General features: G+C 43.6%; 2 protein-coding genes across 2 annotated transcripts; one reads left to right on the forward strand and one right to left on the reverse strand.

Annotated features, from left to right (window-relative positions):
- Positions 1 to 8,468: 8,468 nt before the first annotated feature.
- LOC109775540 (uncharacterized) lies at positions 8,469 to 10,155 on the forward strand. The gene is made up of 2 exons (XM_020334276.4): positions 8,469 to 9,381; positions 9,778 to 10,155. Exon 1 carries the CDS (start codon positions 8,476 to 8,478, stop codon positions 9,244 to 9,246), a length of 771 nt encoding a protein of 256 aa, XP_020189865.3. The 5' UTR covers positions 8,469 to 8,475; the 3' UTR covers positions 9,247 to 9,381; positions 9,778 to 10,155.
- A 345-nt stretch (positions 10,156 to 10,500) lies between these two features.
- Positions 10,501 to 16,609, reverse strand: LOC109775543 (kinesin-like protein KIN-7A). The gene is made up of 15 exons (XM_073501064.1): positions 16,428 to 16,609; positions 15,247 to 15,640; positions 15,059 to 15,148; positions 14,877 to 14,977; positions 14,608 to 14,721; positions 14,441 to 14,522; positions 14,285 to 14,352; positions 14,129 to 14,188; positions 13,923 to 14,047; positions 13,209 to 13,407; positions 13,007 to 13,129; positions 12,823 to 12,915; positions 11,863 to 12,720; positions 11,424 to 11,752; positions 10,501 to 11,261 (listed from the first exon to the last, which is right to left on the reverse strand). Exons 2-15 carry the CDS (start codon positions 15,500 to 15,502, stop codon positions 10,901 to 10,903), a joined length of 2,859 nt encoding a protein of 952 aa, XP_073357165.1. The 5' UTR covers positions 15,503 to 15,640; positions 16,428 to 16,609; the 3' UTR covers positions 10,501 to 10,900.
- Positions 16,610 to 19,497: the final 2,888 nt, after the last annotated feature.

The raw sequence follows: 19,497 nt of genomic DNA on the forward strand, positions 1-19,497 counted from the left end.
CATCGCCATGTGATTTAACATCAATAGTTCACATCACCATGTGATTAACACCAATAGTTCACATCGTCTTGTGACCAACACCCAAAGGGTTTACTAGAGTCAATAATCTAGTTCACATCGCTATGTGATTAACACCCAAAGAGTACTAAGGTGTGATCATGTTTTGCTTGTGAGATAATTTTAGTCAACGGGTCTGTCACATTCAGATCCGTAAGTATTTTGCAAATTTCTATGTCTACAATGCTCTGCACGGAGCTACTCTAGCTAATTGCTCCCACTTTCAATATGTATCCAGATTGAGACTTAGAGTCATCTGGATCAGTGTCAAAATTTGCATCGACGTAACCCTTTACGACGAACCATTTTTGTCACCTCCATAATCGAGAAACATATCCTTATTCCACTAAGGATAATTTTGACCGCTCTCCAGTGATCTACTCCTAGATCACTATTGTAATCCCTTGCCAAAATCAGTGTAGGGTATACAATAGATCTGGTACACAGCATGGCATACTTTATAGAACCTATGGCCAAGGCATAGGGAATGACTTTCATTCTCTTTCTATCTTCTGCCGTGGTCTGGCTTTGAGTCTTACTCAATTTCACACCTTGTAACACGGGCAAGAACTCTTTCTTTGATCGTTCCATTTTGAACTACTTATTGAAAAAACTTATCAAGCGTCTTGATCTATCTCTATAGATCTTGATGCTCAATATGTAAGCAGCTTCACCGAGGTCTTTCTTTGAAAAACTCCTTTCAAACACTCCTTTATGCTTTGCAGAATAATTCTACATTATTTCCGATCAACAATATGTCATTCACATATACTTATCAGAAATGTTGTAGTGCTCCCACTCACTTTCTTGTAAATACAGGCTTCACCGCAAGTCTGTATAAAACTATATGCTTTGATCAACTTATCAAAGCGTATATTCCAACTCCGAGATGCTTACACCAGTCCATAGATGGATCGCTGGAGCTTGCATATTTTGTTAGCACCTTTAGGATTGACAAAACCTTCTGGTTGCATCATATACAACTCTTCTTTAATAAATCCATTTAAGGATTGCAGTTTTTGTTATCCATTTGCCAGATTTCATAAAATGCGGCAATTGCTAACATGATTCGGACAGAATTAAGCATAGATACGAGTGAGAAACTCTCATCGTAGTCAACATCTTGAACTTGTCGAAAATCTTTTGCAACAATTCTAGCTTTGTAGATAGTAACACTACTATCAGCGTCCGTCTTCCTCTTGAAGATCCATTTATTTTCTATGGCTTGCCGATCATCGGGCAAGTCAACCAATGTCCATACTTTGTTCTCATATATGGATCCCATCTCAGATTTCATGGCCTCAAACCATTTCGCGGAATCTGGGCTCATCATCGCTTCCTCATAGTTCGTAGGTTCATCATGGTCAAGTAACATGACCTCCAGAACAGGATTACCGTACCACTCTGGTGCGGATCTCACTCTGGTTTACCTACGAGGTTCGGTAGTAACTTGATCTGAAGTTACATGATCATCATCATTAGCTTCCTCACTAATTGGTGTAGTAGTCACAGGAACAGATTTCTGTAATGAACTACTTTCCAATAAGGGAGTAGGTACAGTTACCTCATCAAGTTCTACTTTCCTCCCACTCACTTCTTTCGAGAGAAACTCCTTCTCTAGAAAGGATCCATTATAAACAACGAATATCTTGCCTTCAGATCTGTGATAGAAGGTGTACCCAACTATCTCCTTTGGGTATCCTATGAAGACACATTTCTTCGATTTGGGTTTGAGCTTATCAGGATGAATTTTTTTTCACATAAGCATCACAACCCCAAATTTTATGAAACGACAACTTTTGGTTTCTTGCCAAACCAAAGTTTATAAGGTGTCGTCTCAACGGATTTAGATGGTGCCCTATTTAATGTGAATGCAGCTATCTCTAATGCATAACCCCAAAACGATAGTGGTAAATCGGTAAGAGACATCATAGATTGCACCATATCTAATAAAGTACGGTTACGATGTTCGACACACCATTACGCTGTGGTGTTCCAGGTGGCGTGAGTTGTGAAACTATTCCGCATTGTTTCAAATGAAGACCAAACTCGTAACTCAAATATTCTCCTCCACGATCAGATCGTAGAAACTTTATTTTCTTGTTACGATGATTTTTCACTTCACTCTGAAATTATATGAACTTTTCAAATGTTTCAGACTTATGTTTCATCAAGTAGATATAGCCATATCTGCTCAAATTATCTGTGAAGGTCAGAAAATAATGATACCCGCCGCGAGCCTCAACAATCATCAGACCGCATACATCAGTATGTATTATTTCCAATAAGTCAGTTGCTCGCTCCATTGTTCCGGAGAACGGAGTCTTTAGTCATCTTGCCCATAAGGCATGGTTCGCAAGCATCAAGTGTTCCAAAATCCCATCAGCATGGAGTTTCTTCATGCGATTTACAGCAATATAACCTAAATGGCAGTGCCACAAATGAGTTGCACTATCATTATTAACTTTGCATCTTTTGGCTTCAATATTATGAATATGTGTATTACTATGATCAAGATCCAACAAACCATTTTCATTGGGTGTATGACCATAGAAGGTTTTATTCATGTAAATAGAACAACAATTATTCTCTAACTTAAATGAATAACCGTATTGCAATAAACATGATCAAATCATATTCATGCTCAACGCAAACACCAAATAACACTTATTTAGGTTCAACACTAATCCCGAAAGTGTAGGGAGCGTGCGATGATGATCATATCAATCTTGGAACCACTTCCAACACAACGTCACTTCACCCTTAACTAGTCTCTGTTCATTCTGCAACTCCCGTTTCGAGTTACTACTCTTTAGCAACTGAACCAGTATAAAATACCGAGGGGTTGCTATGAACACTAGTAAAATACACATCAATAATCTGTATATCAAATATACCTTTGTTCACTTTGCCATCCTTCTTATCCGCCAAATACTTGGGGCAGTTCCGCTTCCAGTGACCAGTCCCTTTGCAGTAGAAGCACTTAGTCTCAGGCTTAGGTCCAGACTTGGGCTTCTTCACTTGAGCAGCAACTTTGCTTGCCGTTCTTCTTGAAGTTCCCCTTCTTCCCTTTGCCCTTTTCCTTGAAACTAGTGGCCTTGTCAACCATCAACACTTGATGCTCTTTCTTGATTTCTACCTTCATCGATTTCAGCATCGCGAAGAGTTTGGGAATTACTTTCGTCATCCCTTTCATACTATAGTTCATCATGAAGTTCTACTAACTTGGTGATGGTGACTAGAGAATTCTGTCAATCACTTTTTTATCTGGAAGATTAACTCCCACTTGATTCAAGCGATTGTAGTACCCAGACAATCTGAGCACATGCTCACTGCTTGAGCTATTCTCCTCCATCTTTTAGCTATAGAACTTGTTGGAGACTTCATATCTCTCAACTCGGGTATTTGCTTGAAATATTAACTTCAACTCCTGGAACATCTCATATGGTCCATGACGTTCAAAACGTCTTTGAAGTCCCGATTCTAAGCCGTTAAGCATGGTGCACTAAACTATCAAGTAGTCATCATATTGAGCTTAGCCAAACGTTCATAGCGTCTGCATCTGCTCCTGCAATAGGTCCGTCACCTAGCGGTGCATCGAGGACATAATACTTCTGTGCAGCAATGAGGATAATCCTCAGATCACGGACCAAGTCTGCATCATTGCTACTAACATATTTCAACATAGTTTTCTCTAGGAACATATCAAAAATAAAACAGGGGAGCTAAACACGAGCTATTGATCTACAACATAGATATGCTAATACTACCAGGACTAAGTTCATGATAAATTAAAGTTCAATTAATCATATTACTTAAAGAACTCCCACTTAGATAGACATCCCTCTAATCCTCTAAGTGATCACGTGATCCATTTCAACTAAAACCATGTCCGATCATCACGTGAGATGGGGTAGTTTCAATGGTGAACATCACTATGTTGATCATATCTACTATATGATTCACGCTCGACCTTTCGGTCTCAGTGTCCGAGGCCATATCTGTTATATGCTAGGCTCGTCAAGTTTAACCTGAGTATTCCGCGTGTGCAACTGTTTTGCACCCGTTGTATTTGAACGTAGAGCCTATCACACCCGATCATCACGTGGTGTCTCAGCACGAAAAACTTTCGCAACGGTGCATACTCAGGGAGAACACTTATACCTTGAAATTTAGTGAGAGATCATCTTATAAAGCTACCGCCGAACTAAGCAAAATAAGATGTATAAAAGATAAACATCACATGCAATCATAATATGTGACAAGATATGGCCATCATCATCTTGTGCCTTTGATCTCCATCTCCAAAGCATCGTCATGATCTCCATCGTCACCGGCATGACACCATGATCTCCATCATCTTGATCTATATCAATGTGTCGTCACATGGTCGTCTCGCCAACTATTGCTCTTGTAACTATTGCTGTCGCATAGCGATAAAGTAAAGCAATTATTTGGCGCTTGCATCTTATGCAATAAAGAGACAACCATAAGGCTTTTGCCAGTTGCCGATAACTTCAACAAAACATGATCATCTCATACAACAACTTATATCTCATCACGTCTTGACCATATCACATCACAACATGCCCTGCAAAAACAAGTTAGACGTCCTCTACTTTGTTGTTGCAAGTTTTACATGGCTGCTACGAGCTGAGCAAGAACCGTTCTTACCTACGCATCAAAACCACAACGATAGTTTGTCAAGTTGGTGTTGTTTTAACCTTCGCAAGGACCGGACGTAGTCACACTCGGTTCAACTAAAGTTGGAGAAACTGACACCCGCTAGTCACCTGTGTGCATAGCACGGCGGTAAAACCAGTCTCGCGTAAGCGTACGCATAATGTCGGTCCGGGCCGCTTCATCCAACAATACCGCCGAACCAAAGTATGACATGCTGGTAAGCAGTATGACTTATATCGCCCACAACTCACTTGTGTTCTACTCATGCATATAACATCTACGCATAAAACTAGGCTCAGATGCCACTGTTGGGGAACGTAGTAATTTCAAAAAAATTCCTACGCACACGCAAGATCATGGTGATGCATAGCAACGAGAGGGGAGAGTGTTGTCCACGTACCCTCATAGACCGAAAGCGGAAGCGTTAGCACAACGCGGTTGATGTAGTCGTATGTCTTCACGATCCGACCGATCAAGTACCAAACGCACGGCACCTCCGAGTTCAACACACGTTCAACTCGATGACGTCCCTCGAACTCCGATCCAGCCGAGTGTTGAGGGAGAGTTTCGTCAGCACGACGGCGTGGTGACGATGATGATGTTCTACCGACGCAGGGCTTCGCCTAAGCACCGCTACGATATTATCGAGGTGGATTATGGTGGAGGGGGGCACCGCACACGGCTAAGAGATCAAGAGATCAATTGTTGTGTCTCCAAGAGGTGCCCCCTCCCCGTATATAAAGGAGTGGAAGAGGGGGGGAGCCGGCCCTCTCTATGGCGCGCCCTAGGAGGAGTCCTACTCCCACCGGGAGTAGGATTCCCACCCTTCCAAGTAGTAGGAGTAGGAGTCAAGGAAAGGGGAGAGAGAAGAGAAGGAAGGAGGGGGCGCAGCCCCTTCCCCTAGTCCAATTCGGACTAGGCCTTGGGGGGCGCGCAACCTCTCTTCTCTCTTTCTCCTAAAGCCCAATAAGGCCCATATACTCCCCGCGAATTCCCGTAACACTCCGGTACTCCGAAAAATACCCGAATCATTCGAAACCTTTCCGATGTCCGAATATAGTCGTCCAATATATCGATCTTTACGTCTCGACCATTTCGAGACTCCGCGTCATGTCCCCGATCTCATCCGGGACTCCGAACTACCTTCGGTACATCAAAACACATAAACTCATAATATAACCGTCATCGAACTTTAAGCGTGCGGACCCTACGGGTTCGAGAACAATGTAGACATGACCGATACACGTCTCCGGTCAATAACCAATAGCGGAACCTGGATGCTCATATTGGCTCCCACATATTCTACGAAGATCTTTATCGGTCAGACCGCATAACAACATACGTTGTTCCCTTTGTCATCGGTATGTTACTTGCCCGAGATTCGGTCGTCGGTATCTCAATACCTAGTTCAATCTCGTTATCGGCAAGTCTCTTTACTCGTTTCGTAATACATCATCCCGCAACTAACTCATTAGTTGCAATGCTTGCAAGGCTTATAGTGATGTGCATTACCGAGTGGGCCTAGAGATACCTCTCCGACAATCGGAGTGACAAATCCTAATCTCGAAATACGCCAACCCAACAAGTACCTTCGAAGACACCTGTAGCGCACCTTTATAATCACCCAGTTACGTTGTGACGTTTGGTAGCACACAAGTGTTCCTCTGGTAAACGGGAGTTGCATAATCTCATAGTCATAGGAACATGTATAAGTCATGAAGAAAGCAATAGCAGAATACTAAACGATCGTGTGCTAAGCTAACGGAATGGATCAAGTCAATCACATCATTCTCCTAATGATGTGATCCCGTTAATCAAATGACAACTCATGTCTATGGCTAGGAAACATAACCATCTTTGATCAACGAGCTAGTCAAGTAGAGGCATACTAGTGACACTATGTTTGTCTATGTATTCACACATGTATTATGTTTCCGGTTAATACAATTCTAGCATGAATAATAAACATTTATCATGATATAAGGAAATAAATAATAACTTTATTATTGCCTCTAGGGCATATTTCCTTCACCCGGTACTCCATCGAGGATACACATTGCATAATTAAGTTCACATAGTTTTCTTGAAAACCCACTCTCAACATAATCTCCTTCAAAAAAAGGCCACTGCTCAGTCGTATGCTTTGTGCATGTCCAGTTTTATGCGCCAACTAGGGGTTTCGGCGCCCACGCAGCCACACTCTTGGGTCCGGCCCAAAACGTGCGCTCCTTGGCTCCCTTGGTTCGGTCACGTCGCTTCACAACTGATGGACATGGTTGACCGGTGAACCATTGACGTTAGAAAAAACATGAATTCAAAATGTACATGAGTTTTTTGAAAATTTTACAAATTTGAAAAAAGTTCATTGGTTTTAAAAAAGTTCACCATAATTGAAAAAAGTTCATCAAATTCGAAAAAAGTACATTGATTTAAAAAAAATTGAATTTGAAAAAGTTCATCGATTTTGAATTTTTTTTGACAAATTTGTAAAAAAATTCATTGAGTTTGAAAAAAGAGTTCATAAATTTGAAAATTTCAGATTTAAAAAAAATCGAAAAAAAATCGTTGAATTTTAAAAAACAAGAAATTCTTTAAAAAAGGAAAAACCAAATTAAGCCGTAATTGAACCGCAAACCGGGAAAAACTGGTTTGGGAAGCTTCCCCATACTGGGCTTTCGCGAACGTGAAGAAAAGAAATAAAAGGCAAAAGCGAAGTATCATTGCACCTGCGGGGCGATGGCCTGGTGGTTAGAGCGGAGCCATTGCAATGAAGGGGTTGTGGGTTCGAACCTCGACACCTTTTTTACGTTTAAGAAACGAGAAAAATAGAATGGGCCGGCCCATAATTGAGCGTAGGGTGTGCGCCGGTTTTGCAGAAACAAGTACAACCAGACCCTGAACCGCCATATAGGAATTGCCGCCATAAAAAGTCATGACACGACATGGGCATGTAGGGCCTTTTATAAAAGGTCGTGCCCTACTAGCCCAAAATCTTTGCCTCGTGGATAGGCCCGGCATATGAGCTAAGACCCCGAGTTGATTTTCGGCCTTTCGCCCCTAAAGAGGCCAAAACAGTGCTAAAAGAGCTGATTTAGTCTGTGTGCCAGACCATTCCTGGGTCGTATCATGCCGACGCGAGAATAGAAGGGCCATGCCAGGCCACGACTTTGGGGATCAGCCTTGTTCCATGGCAGGTCGAAGGCAGGTTCAACCCTTTTATTCGTGTGCCATGCCAGACCAAACATCCGTACCCGTCGCCCAGCCTTAAAATCACGACCCATATGGCTGTGATTAGTGACCAGAGTTGGCCAAACGGGCCGACACGACCCGACCCGTGCTAATCATGCCTGGCATGACACGACCCACCGAGGCCCGATTAGTAAACGGGTCGTGTCGTGCCGGCATGCGTGTTGCGCTCTCAGGCCCAAGCACGACCCCTTTGCTATTAAGGCGGTGCTATCGACATGCCAGGCACGCAGGCCCATGGGCTGTTTGTCCTGCTGGGTTGTTCTTTGTACCATTTCTGTCCTAATGGGCTATTTTTAGGCCATATAAATAATAAAAAATAAAAAATAAGAAAATATAGACGGGTCGTGTTGTGCCAACTCGCGTGCCTCACGGCCCCTGGAGTGCCGGCACGGCTCATTTAGCCCCGTGTCGTGCCGTGCCAGGCGTGCTAGCAGGCCGGCCTGGCTGGCACGCCCCAGATGGCCAGCTCTGTTAGCGACGCAACAGATGGTCACTCCCTGTTGTTGTGTGACCCCTGCAACGAAACCCCTGTCCCCGTCCCCTTCTCCTCCCACCCCGGCGGCCGCACCCCCGCCCGCCATGGCCCCGCCGGCGCCACACCTCGTCGACGAGCTCCTGGAGGATATCTTCCTTCGCCTGCCCACCCCGGCCGCGCTCGCACGCGCCTCAACCGCCTCCCCCCGCTTCCGCCGCATCATCACCGACCGCTCCTTCCTCCGCCGCTTCCGCAAACTCCACCCGCCGCCGCTCCTCGGGTTCGCCGACGAACGTGCAGGCTTCCACCCCGCCGAGGCTCCCCATCCCTCCGCTCCGCTCGCCCGCGCCCTCGCCGACGCCGCTGATTTCACCTACTCCTTCGTCCCCAAGCCCAGTAATGACCACTCCTGGCGTCCCTGCAACGTCCGCGACGGCCGCGTCCTCCTCGAGAGCAGCCGATACGGGACCTTCAGAGAGCTCGCGGTGTGCGATCCGTTGTCACAGCGCTACGTGCTGCTTCCGCCCATACCCGAGCACATGTCAGTCCAGGAACAGCGCCCTTGGGAATTCAGGTCCATCCTGGCTCCCATTGCCGAGGAGGACGAGGACGAGACGTCGTTCAAGGTGATATGCTTTGCGGACTACGAAACCAAGCTGGATGTGTTTGTCTTCTCTTCCATCACACGCCAATGGTGCATTGCTGCATCTCCCAGCTGGAGTTCTTTGGGCGCGGAACGCCCATGGGGGCTGTGTGGTTGTCGAAGACTGACTGGGATGTAGATTATTTTTCGCTGGATGTCAAGACTTCTGAACTTGCAAAGGTTTGTAGGAGGAGGAGGGAATTCTTCCATTATGAAGATGTTTACTGGTACTTTGGCTTCCCTCCATCTTTGTCAAAACCGAGTATATGAAGCGGTAAGTCCATTTTTGCTTATGTTCGTTGTGCTTTGCTGTCCTAATTGTTCATGCAGCAAAATATTGTTTTATGATATTATGATAACTTATCAAACTAGGGAGGGTGACCATGATTTCATTTCATTTCATTCCAGCAAAGGCATTGTACGTCTTGGGAACATGAGGCTTTAATTTACCATTCAGATATTTTGTTTTTGCTACCTTTTGTCTGTATCGCTTCCTAACTGGAACATGATGGCTCTTGGACTCTTTGAAATAGTGACCGAACAGCTTATGTGCTTTGATTCTTTAATACTGTATTTTCAGTTTTGCATATCAGGCCTTAGCCTACCTATGGCTGCAAATCTATTGCATATTGTGAGTTTCTTATTAGAGTTAACTAAAACACATCTGCAGGGACAAACACATTTGGAGTCTCTTGTTTGGGCTATGCGATGCTTTTGAGAAGAAATGGAGGATATACAAGATGGTGATGCGAATATGCTGGCTAGATATAGTACTCTAGCCCTGGTATTATTTATCAGGAACTATCCATTATGTGCTTCACTATATATGTCCATGTGCAGCATATTTCAGCAAGACATGTTGTAGGAGGTGAATTTGTATATGTACTTTGTTGTAGGCAAGCTTAATTTTATCGAACTCTAATATGTAAGAGTCCGTGTGTTGGGAGAATGACACACCCTAAACCTATTTGTGGTGGTGTGTTCACATGCCTGGACCTAGTTGTGGTTGCAGCCGCAAACAATATGCTATGCTCTGCTCTGCTCGCCATGTTCATCCACCATCTAGCTTCCATGCATCTGATGATTCATGACTGTTTTAGTTATTTTTGCTGATGCTGTTTTCAGTGTTCATGTGGGGTACCTTTTTGAAGTCATTTTCAGAGTCAGGAATGCAAATTTGATAATGTCCTGTTCAAGTATATTTTGAAGCAATCCACAAAATACTCATTGTCACTCTGCCAAAAGTATTAATTTGTGTGTTGCATTTGATGACAATAGCAAATGCAGAAGTTCCAACGATAAAAACTCTGTGAACACTCTAAAATTTTGCATCTGAACCTGAAACGTTAAGCCCTAGAAGAAATCAACCACCTGACTGAACAAGTAAAAAATCTTAAGCACCGGCAATTGCCTCCGAGTTATTTTCATCCAACAATCACTGACAAGTTATGAACATTCTACAAAATTAATACATGCAGAAGGTAGATGACAACAAGTCATGAACATTCCAAAGAATTTTGAGCTATCTACATATCCCAAGCAAATTTCGCAGCCTTCCTTGATGACCAACAAAGATTTTGAGCTATCTACGTATATCACCAACATAGAACATCTCAGTGCCAGTTCACCTTGGTGAATCCCATCCCCAGTATGAAATGTATCAGCTCCTTTTTCCTCACTGTAATGGAGTCGAAACCAACTGGCGAGTTTTCTCCTTGATCATGTTTGAGATTGGCTGCCAGCCCATCAGCCATGGCCCATCCCCAGTATGAAATGTATCAGCTCCTTTTTCCTCACTGTAATGGAGTCGAAACCAACTGGCGAGTTTTCTCCTTGATCATGTTTGAGATTGGCTGCCAGCCCATCAGCCATGGCTTCCTACTCGCAGGGAGCGCAAAATTGAGCTCAAACATCTCCTTGCTGATGTTCCCACCCTCACAGAAGCCAACCAGCCGAGCCACAATGTCGGCGCTCTCCTCAATGTGCGCTTTGTCGTTGGGATCTGCCCAGAGCTTGTTCACAAGCTGCAACTTCCGCTGCTTTGCCTCGAGGGGGACTTGCCATTTGATGAAAAGGCGCTCCCGCTCCTCTTCTGTCAGCCTTGAGCCCATCCTTCTTGCAAGAAATTCTCGCTCATTCCTCAACGCCTTCATACTGCAGCAATGCACAAATGGATGGAATTTGTAAGAAGTAAGAAAACCATTTGGAGACAAATAACACATACATGGGACGAGTTGAATGATGCAGATAGCAAGGCAAGGCAGCAATATCACCAAAAAGACACTAGACGGCATGTTGGCTTGTCATCATCTTTACCTTGAGGCTAGAGAAACTGCAGGGTCATCACTAAGTGCAGCAGGGCTTGTGTCACCGACCTCGGCGAAATGCTGCTGCAGCCATGTCAATCTTCTGACTTCAACCTCGATGTATATCTGATCAGCCATATCCCCTCTGAATAACAGGTAGAACTGGGTCCTGTGTATGATTGATACATGACAGAGATCCCACAATTGTATAATGTGCTGCATCTGCTCCTTAAATAATATCTCCCATGATTCAGGACCATCCTGTAGAGATCCGGCATTTTCAACTGGATCTTCATCCATCTCATTTGCTTTGCCTTCGTTAGATTCCAACTCCAATACCTGTAAGAACATTCCAAGAGAACATGTTTTAGCAGGAGAATAAAGATAATTTCTCGACTTATAACAAATTGAATGTGTGTGCAAGATCAAGTGAGATCAGAAACCAGAACCTGGCAGACAAGTAGCTGTTTTTGGTACTGAAGTTTTGCCACCCTCTCCTTCAGTTCGGTGACATAATCCCTAATACTTCTCACGTTTTCTTCGGCAGCATTTTGGAACATCTTCTGCATTCTTTTCATGTTCACTGAGCTGGATCGCCTGCGTGGAGTTTCATCACGTAATGATAAATCCCCAGTGTCTCCACTCTTGGTGGGAGTAGCCTTTTCTGAACCCTCGTGAGACACCTTGTCCCCCTCTGGAGCCCTATTTTCAACTTCCAACTCCAAAGGCGTGCTAGAAGAATGGGGAGAGCAAGGTGCTCTTATCAGATTTGGTCTGTTGCTTATACCCAGTGGAAGAAGCATCCTCTTCTTCTTCTTTGATCTGTTGGAGTTCGGAGTAGTCTCAACATTTGGAAGTGACATCACCAATTTATCAATAGATCTCTGTACATTTTCTAGTTTTGCCTCAAGTTTGGCAATGTCACTGTCCTGCAGATGAAGTCTAGTAATTTCATCTTTCAAATCAGACCCATTTCCTTCATCTGTAACCATCTCAACATCTCTGTTCTCAGATCTAACAGACTGCATCTCCCTGATTTCTGCCTGAAGTTTAGCAATAGTTTCTGCTGCATCTTGGTTCCCATGCTTGTGGCATTCAACCTCCTTGTGCAGTACATCAATTGCTCGGTTCGCTTCAACCTCAAGTTGTTGTTGTAGCTGCTCAAGCTTGCGAATTTCATGCTTTAACATAAATGGAGCAGTGGATGATTGTCTAACCGAGCTCCTTATCTTAATCTTATTATTACTTGGCTCAGAGAATGTGAGGCACTTTCTGGTCTTTTGTGGTGAGTCAAAGGGATTCCACCCCTGCAATGAAAGCATGGATTTGGATAATATTTAGTTTACAGTTGCAAGTCAGAACTTCAAAAGTTCAAAGTTCTGGAAGAAGAAAGGAAGAAAGGGCCTTACTGGCTGGTTATCACCCGTCCTTTTCTGTATTTCTTCAAGTGCTAACTGTGCGCTATCTCGTTGCTTCCGTAGCTCTTCCATCTCCAGTTCCATCTGCATGGTTGTTTAGGCCAGTTACAAAATTATTCTTATTCAATGAATTCTGAAAAGTCAGAGCATTTCCACCCTTGGTCAGAGACCTTACCTGCTTAATCTTTCTGGCGAGGATATCGGAGGAAGAGGAGGCACGGTCAGGGGTCCTCAGTTCTGCTTCTAGCCGAGCAACTTCTGTCTGTAGATGCTTAACTAGTTGCTTATCAGATACAACCTGTATGGACAATAAAGTGTTGAGTTGACTTCAGCAACTAAAGGTAAGACAAAGAAATGCAGTCTCACTTGACTCTTACCATATTAACTTTTGCAGTATTTGTGACCTCCTTGGCACATGTCGCAAAGAATAAAGTATTCCTAGATTGTTCTGCATGTGTTATGGCTGGGCTCATGGTGCAGATGATGGCTGTTCTTGCATTTCCACCCAAAGAAAGCTGAAGAATACGTGTGAGCTTTGAATCCCGGTAGGGTATGTGGCCACTCCTCTTCTCTGAGCTGCAATGGAAGTTTAGAATTATTTCTTTTGGAGTTCAATAAGGATGGGTCTTTTCTCATTAGATTTTTGCTAGTTAAATCTAGAACCGATATCAATGACATGCATTCTAAAAGAAGACGTAGCCATTTTTGCAACATGAAAAATATATCTGCTTAGCACGAATATGTTCCATCTTAATGATTTCAGCAATTTTAGATTGTAATAACTAGAAGGTCAAAACCTTAGTGTTTCACTTAAAAGAGTAGCTTAGCAAGAATATGCTCTGTCTGATGCAGTTCATGAGCACTTCTGCTGTGCACTTCTTGTGAAATTCATTAGGAGGCAAGTGCCCATTAACTTGCTGAGAGGCGCTACATATTCAACAGTAATAAATATAATTCATACTAATGAATTAGTTGCAAGTAATTTGGGGACTCATTTCATGATAGTGCAGAGAAGAGGCTACTAACAGTAAATACATCTGATCCAAACTTCTGATGTACAAGCAGAAATTTTGTTTTTGAGAAATCCAAACCTTAGCTTTCTGATGACAGTAGTCAAAGTCAACAAGCTGCGATTAATATGGCCGCCTTCTTTCAATCTTGCACCAATTGCATGTGTTTGTGCAGCACGCTCGCTTCCAGCAAGGTCAACAAAATTCTGCGAACAAAACAAAAGTTAATTTGAACAGATTAACCATAATCAGCATACCATGCTCCAAAAGCAGAAAAGTAAGCTTACCAAGTTAGCAACAAAAGATTTAACACAGCCTGACGCTTCACGGAGCCTACTTTCCACAGTCTGGATATACATATACACAAAAGAAAGGTTAATCATCTCTGTATGCTTTCCTCACAAAGATTGAATCTAAACCAGAATGGTTCTTCTTATACATACCAGCCTAATGATTTGGTGGGAACGTGAACTTGCGTCATTTAGTGCAGTTTCCCCAACCTGTCTTTGTTCTGCAGTTATTTGGAAGCTCATTAGGTAACTATCACTACACCATCTTCTTCTTTTCTCAGATGGCAGGCTATACATATGCAGCAGTACCTTCACAAATGCCTATTAGATGCCTTAGATGTTGGCTATCCTTGGCGATTTCTTCATCCAACTTCTCCACGATGGTTCCTTTCTGTTTAATCATATATATACATATTATTTCATTGCTGCTGCATGAAATAGGACTTGTAGTGTATTAATTCGACAAGATTGCAAACCTCAGGATCATCTAACAAGCGAAGGGGACCAGAGTCAGGTCGTAGAAGATCCTTCACATTCTCATTGTATATTTCCATAGCAGATATCTTGATAATAAATTCCCTTTCAGGATTCTAAGCAATCAACAAAAGCAAGAAACAGCCATGGTTTGCTTCAAACTTGTTAGAAAACATTCTTGGATAACTGCTCAAAATGATTTGCTTCGACAGATGTGCACAACTCTGAGCTTATAAAAAAGACAGATGGTAGATGTTTTGCCACTACTCACATTTTCGATGTGTTTGTAAATGTCACGGACAGCGCTCTCTGTCACACCTCTCATGGTGAATGTTTTGCCACTACTTGTCTGACCATAAGCGAAGATTGTGGCTGCAAAACCAAGACAAGGAAAAGGTCACTCACAGATCAACGTTCCACTACAACCAAGCTACAAAGTGAGCAGCAGTATACCATTGATGCCTGTCAATGCAGACATAGCAACATCCTTAGCTCCATCTTCATAAACCAAGTCCGTTTGGCATGCTGGCCCAAACACCTTATCTGGAAGAAGATACAGGTATCAATTAGTTAATCTGAAGGTCACTTTCACGATACAGAATTGCTTCAGCTATTCAGTAATGGATCGTTGGACAATGTACCAAAAGTGTAAGAGGTGGGTGCTGCCCGGTCCTGTGGCGGACCCTTGTATAAGATTGTCTGACTGTCAGTGCATTCCCATGCCACCTTCTGGTCCTTCATGGCCAACTCCCTCTTGCTCAATGGTCGCACCCGCACAGTGACAAGGATCTTCTCCTCCTGGGCCCTGGAGCTGCCACCAGGGGTAAGGCCCGCCATCGGTGTGCGTTGAATCTTTGATGCAGGGGTGCTTGGCGTTGGCGGTCTTGATGCACTCATTTTGTGAAGTCCTCGAGGTATATGGAAAACTACAGAGGTCCTTCAGGCCTTCAATGTGAAGTGGACCAAGGAAGGATGTGCAAAATAGCAATTATCCAGCTTTCTCAAGAGAATTGTTATGTGAGGGGACGCCAGGATCTGCTACAATGCAACAACGGTCAGGTTCAAATTCCTAGAACAATAAGATTAATATTATATATAAAATGAAGTGGCAGCTCATTATCATTCATCATAAACACAAAATTTTACAAATTGCCAAGGAAATTGAAGACCTTGTTGGGGTCCTGAGAAATACTTTACTTCCGGAAGTAGTATGACACAGCGATCTAGCTAGCTAGCAGCAGTTCGATATATTTAAAAAATGTGTATGATCGTTCGAAAGGGAACGCCAGATTCAACTAGACAGCAGTTCAAGCACAGATCCGGCTTTTCTCCATTTCGAAGAGAGACGATTACATGAAGCGAATCCAAAGAAACGAACTAATTTACAAGCAATCTGTCCTAACCACGTCGCACGGCGCAGGTCACATTCCCATGCCACCCAATCAAATCTATGACGGACCGGACCGGACCGCCCAATCAATCACCGGGGGAAAAGGAAACCTAATTAACAGCAACGCTTGTACAGAAACAGAAAAGCACTTCCGGCAACTAATTTCCAAATCTGCAGCACCCACGGACGGGGGCAGTCGGAAAGCCGGCAGCCACTTATGCATCGGTCGAGCGCACGGCACCTATGACGGCCGCCGGCGCCGCCGCAGATCGGAGCACCGGGCGGCCTCAAGAGGGCTCCACCGCCCGTTCCCGGGTGCGGAGTCCACAGGGGTCGTTCTACTTCGAGCCGCAGAAGCCAGATGGCGCACACACGAATTGGGGGGCAAGTCGGCCGCGGGTCAGCTCCGCCACGAGGGAAGAAATCACTCACCAGAGCAGCGATCCGAGGACGCCCGCCACCACCGCCGGTGCCGGGGCGCGAGGCGAGGACGAGGAGTGGGACGGCGGGGAGGCTTCTGCTGCTCCCGTTGTTGGTGGTGCGGCGCTTCCGTTTGAATTCTCCGGCTGGGGAGAGAGAGGGGGAGCGGGGTGGGGGGTGGGGTGAGTGAGTGAGGCGAGGCCGCAACGGCACTTTGGGAAGAGAAGGTGTTTCCGTCCGCAACTCGCCGCTTCTTGATGGCGCCGCGGGTGCCGCTGGCATGTGGGCCACGCATCGCCGTTCGCCGTTCGTTTCGGCCCCACGTGCTTCCCGATGGGGCTTGCTCCTACGTGGCTCGTGGACCCGAACGAGGTCCAACGGTCGACTCCACGGCTTTGAATTAATCACGCTGAATTCCATTTACCTCATTCTTACACCAAATTAATCACATTTAGTGTTTTTCTCTTCGCCGCTGCATCAAGCATTTTTTTCAACTTGCTGCCTCCGTACTGGTTTAATAGCCATCCTCGTATTTTGGGTCGTATTTTGTCCATGGTTTTAACTGGAAAAAAACTCCCTCCGTTCCTAAATATAAGACCTTTAGAGATTCTAATATGGACTACATACGAAGCAAAATGAGTGAATCTACGCTTTAAAATATGTCTATATATATATAGTGCGTAAGACTTATATTTAGAAACGGATGGAGTATAAGTTATACGTATAAAAAATAATGTCATTGGAAACTACATTCAAATACGAATCTAACAATATTTTTTTATGACATGCATTAACTTTTACTAGTCAAATATGTGGTCAAAGTTTAAGCCAAACTACAATGGGGACTAATAAATTCAGACGGAGGTAGTAGCGTTTCTAGACTGATTCAACTCGCTCGAGCATTTTTGAACCAATTTAACTCATCTAGTGTTTTTAGATTGATTCAACCCGGTCGAACATTTTTGGGCCAATTTGAATCGGCTGAGCATGTTTACATCGATTCAATTCATTCGGACAATTTTAGACCAAATTTATCCAGTTGAGCATTTTTTAGAGTAACTCTATTCTCTTAACCTGGTTGATGATAGTCACACATGGGGTCCGGTTCGGTTTGGTTCATGTGAGTTTATATAATTAGTGTTAATTAAAGCAGGATTTATATTCCCATTTTTAGATGGTTCATGTGGTTATTGTTATTCTCTAACTAGTAGTAAGTATGCACCTTGATATTAGGGAGAAAGTTAGTTGGATGGTGATATTAAGTAGGATATCAATTACACTTTAATTACAGGGATAGTGTATATTTTAATATTTGTTATGATATTAATTGCACGCTAAACATATCGAGCACTTGCCATTGAAACAATATAGGTCGGCGGATTGACATGGTTTAATGGCCAAGATTTGTTGGATCTGCCCATTTGTGTCTTTTTATATCGTTAAGACCATCAAATGATTATCAACCAATAGTTCCTTCGTTGTGTTATGCATTATTGAAGATTATAGTTCACTCGGCAAATATTATTTAGCAAAGACAATGCTACAAAAAAAAGACCATCAGGTGGGCACTGCTAATAACGTATCATTCCACAGATGAACAACGATAAAAAATAATTTCTTAAAATCACACTACCGATCTGAAGGCTATCAATCAAAGTACACAATGTCCATTGAAGCAAACTTTGCTAGTGCTTGGGGCATAGGCGTTCCTTGATACTCCCTCCGGTCCTTTTTAGATTGCGCATAACACTAAGCCCAGATACCATGCAAGGAGGGGCAGCGATGCAAAAACCTGGACACTTTTACCCCTACGACAGCATGCCCAGATTTCCCGCTGTGTGATAACTGCACCCCTTTGATTGGCCGTTCTACTTTGACTCCTCGTGGAGCACATCCCTGCATGCACTTCCTGCATGCCAATTGGTCATTGATACGGACTAATTAAGTGACCCAAAGGAAAGGGCAATTGCATAGATGGAAAGGTTGGCTCTGGAGGCCTAGTACTCAGACTATTCAGGGAAAATTTGTAAAAATTTATACACAAACTATTGAGGACCGGAGGGAGTATTTCAGAATCATGTAGCAAGCTCCATGGAGGTAGAGGAAACAATGTCTATTCATCTTGAGAGATTCCAATTAGCCAATATATCATAAAGGCGGGATCATTTATGCAAGAGGAGTTCATTATGTAGCCGATCAGGATTGGAACATTTCCTCACGCAAAAACAATAATATTGTAGTAGTACATTCCTAGTACTCCTAAAGCCATTTGCCGTGACGATAGTTTATGCAGGGCTAACTGCGAGCACCCTAAAGCCATTTGCCGTGACGATAGTTTATGCGGGGCTAACTGCGAGCACCCTAAAGCCATTTGCCATGACTGGCTCACTGTCTGTGGGGCTGCGTTGGCTGCCATAGCGTTTCCTCCTCTGCGTGACTCGTGTGCTGGTTATGGGGAGGTGTAGCGGACGCGTTTGTGGACTATGTTGTGCCAGGGGCAGCTGCGTTGGGCTACTGTTGTTGCCTCACTAGATAGGAATCGCGCCTTGGCGCGAGGTGCCTGGCTCAACGGATTGTTCAAAAGTTTAAACAAAGCACTTAGTGTTGCCGAACATGAATTAGAAAGATTGCTGGCAATGGAGTAACCCAGTACAATTGCCAAATGAGAATAAGAATAATTGCTCAGGATATATCAACCCAATAAGTTACATCAGTAGCATAGCACATTTTGTTAAAGCAATAAAAAGGCTTAAAATCAGATATACCAAAAGCAAGGAAAGCAAGATATTCAATAGAACAGTTAATCTGGAAGTCCATGACAAAGTAAGCCAAGACAATGTTTCCACATAAAATAGATAAAACAATAGTTGGGTTATTAGATAGCAAAAGCAAAAGTCATTCCAAGGTAAGAATCCTATATAGTTCTGCTAAAGCTTCAGCAGTGCATCAGTGCAACTAATATGTAGTCAACATAAAGAATGTCATATAATTCTTAGAGCAGGGCACTCTTATAGAAGGCAAGGACAGTCCGACAGTAGCTCACACAACACATCCCAGTAGCTAGTGGCAGCTTCTGTCCTCA

The sequence above is a fragment of the Aegilops tauschii genome, chromosome 6 (assembly GCF_002575655.3).
Source record: "Aegilops tauschii subsp. strangulata cultivar AL8/78 chromosome 6, Aet v6.0, whole genome shotgun sequence".
Classification (NCBI taxonomy): Eukaryota; Viridiplantae; Streptophyta; class Magnoliopsida; order Poales; family Poaceae; genus Aegilops; species Aegilops tauschii.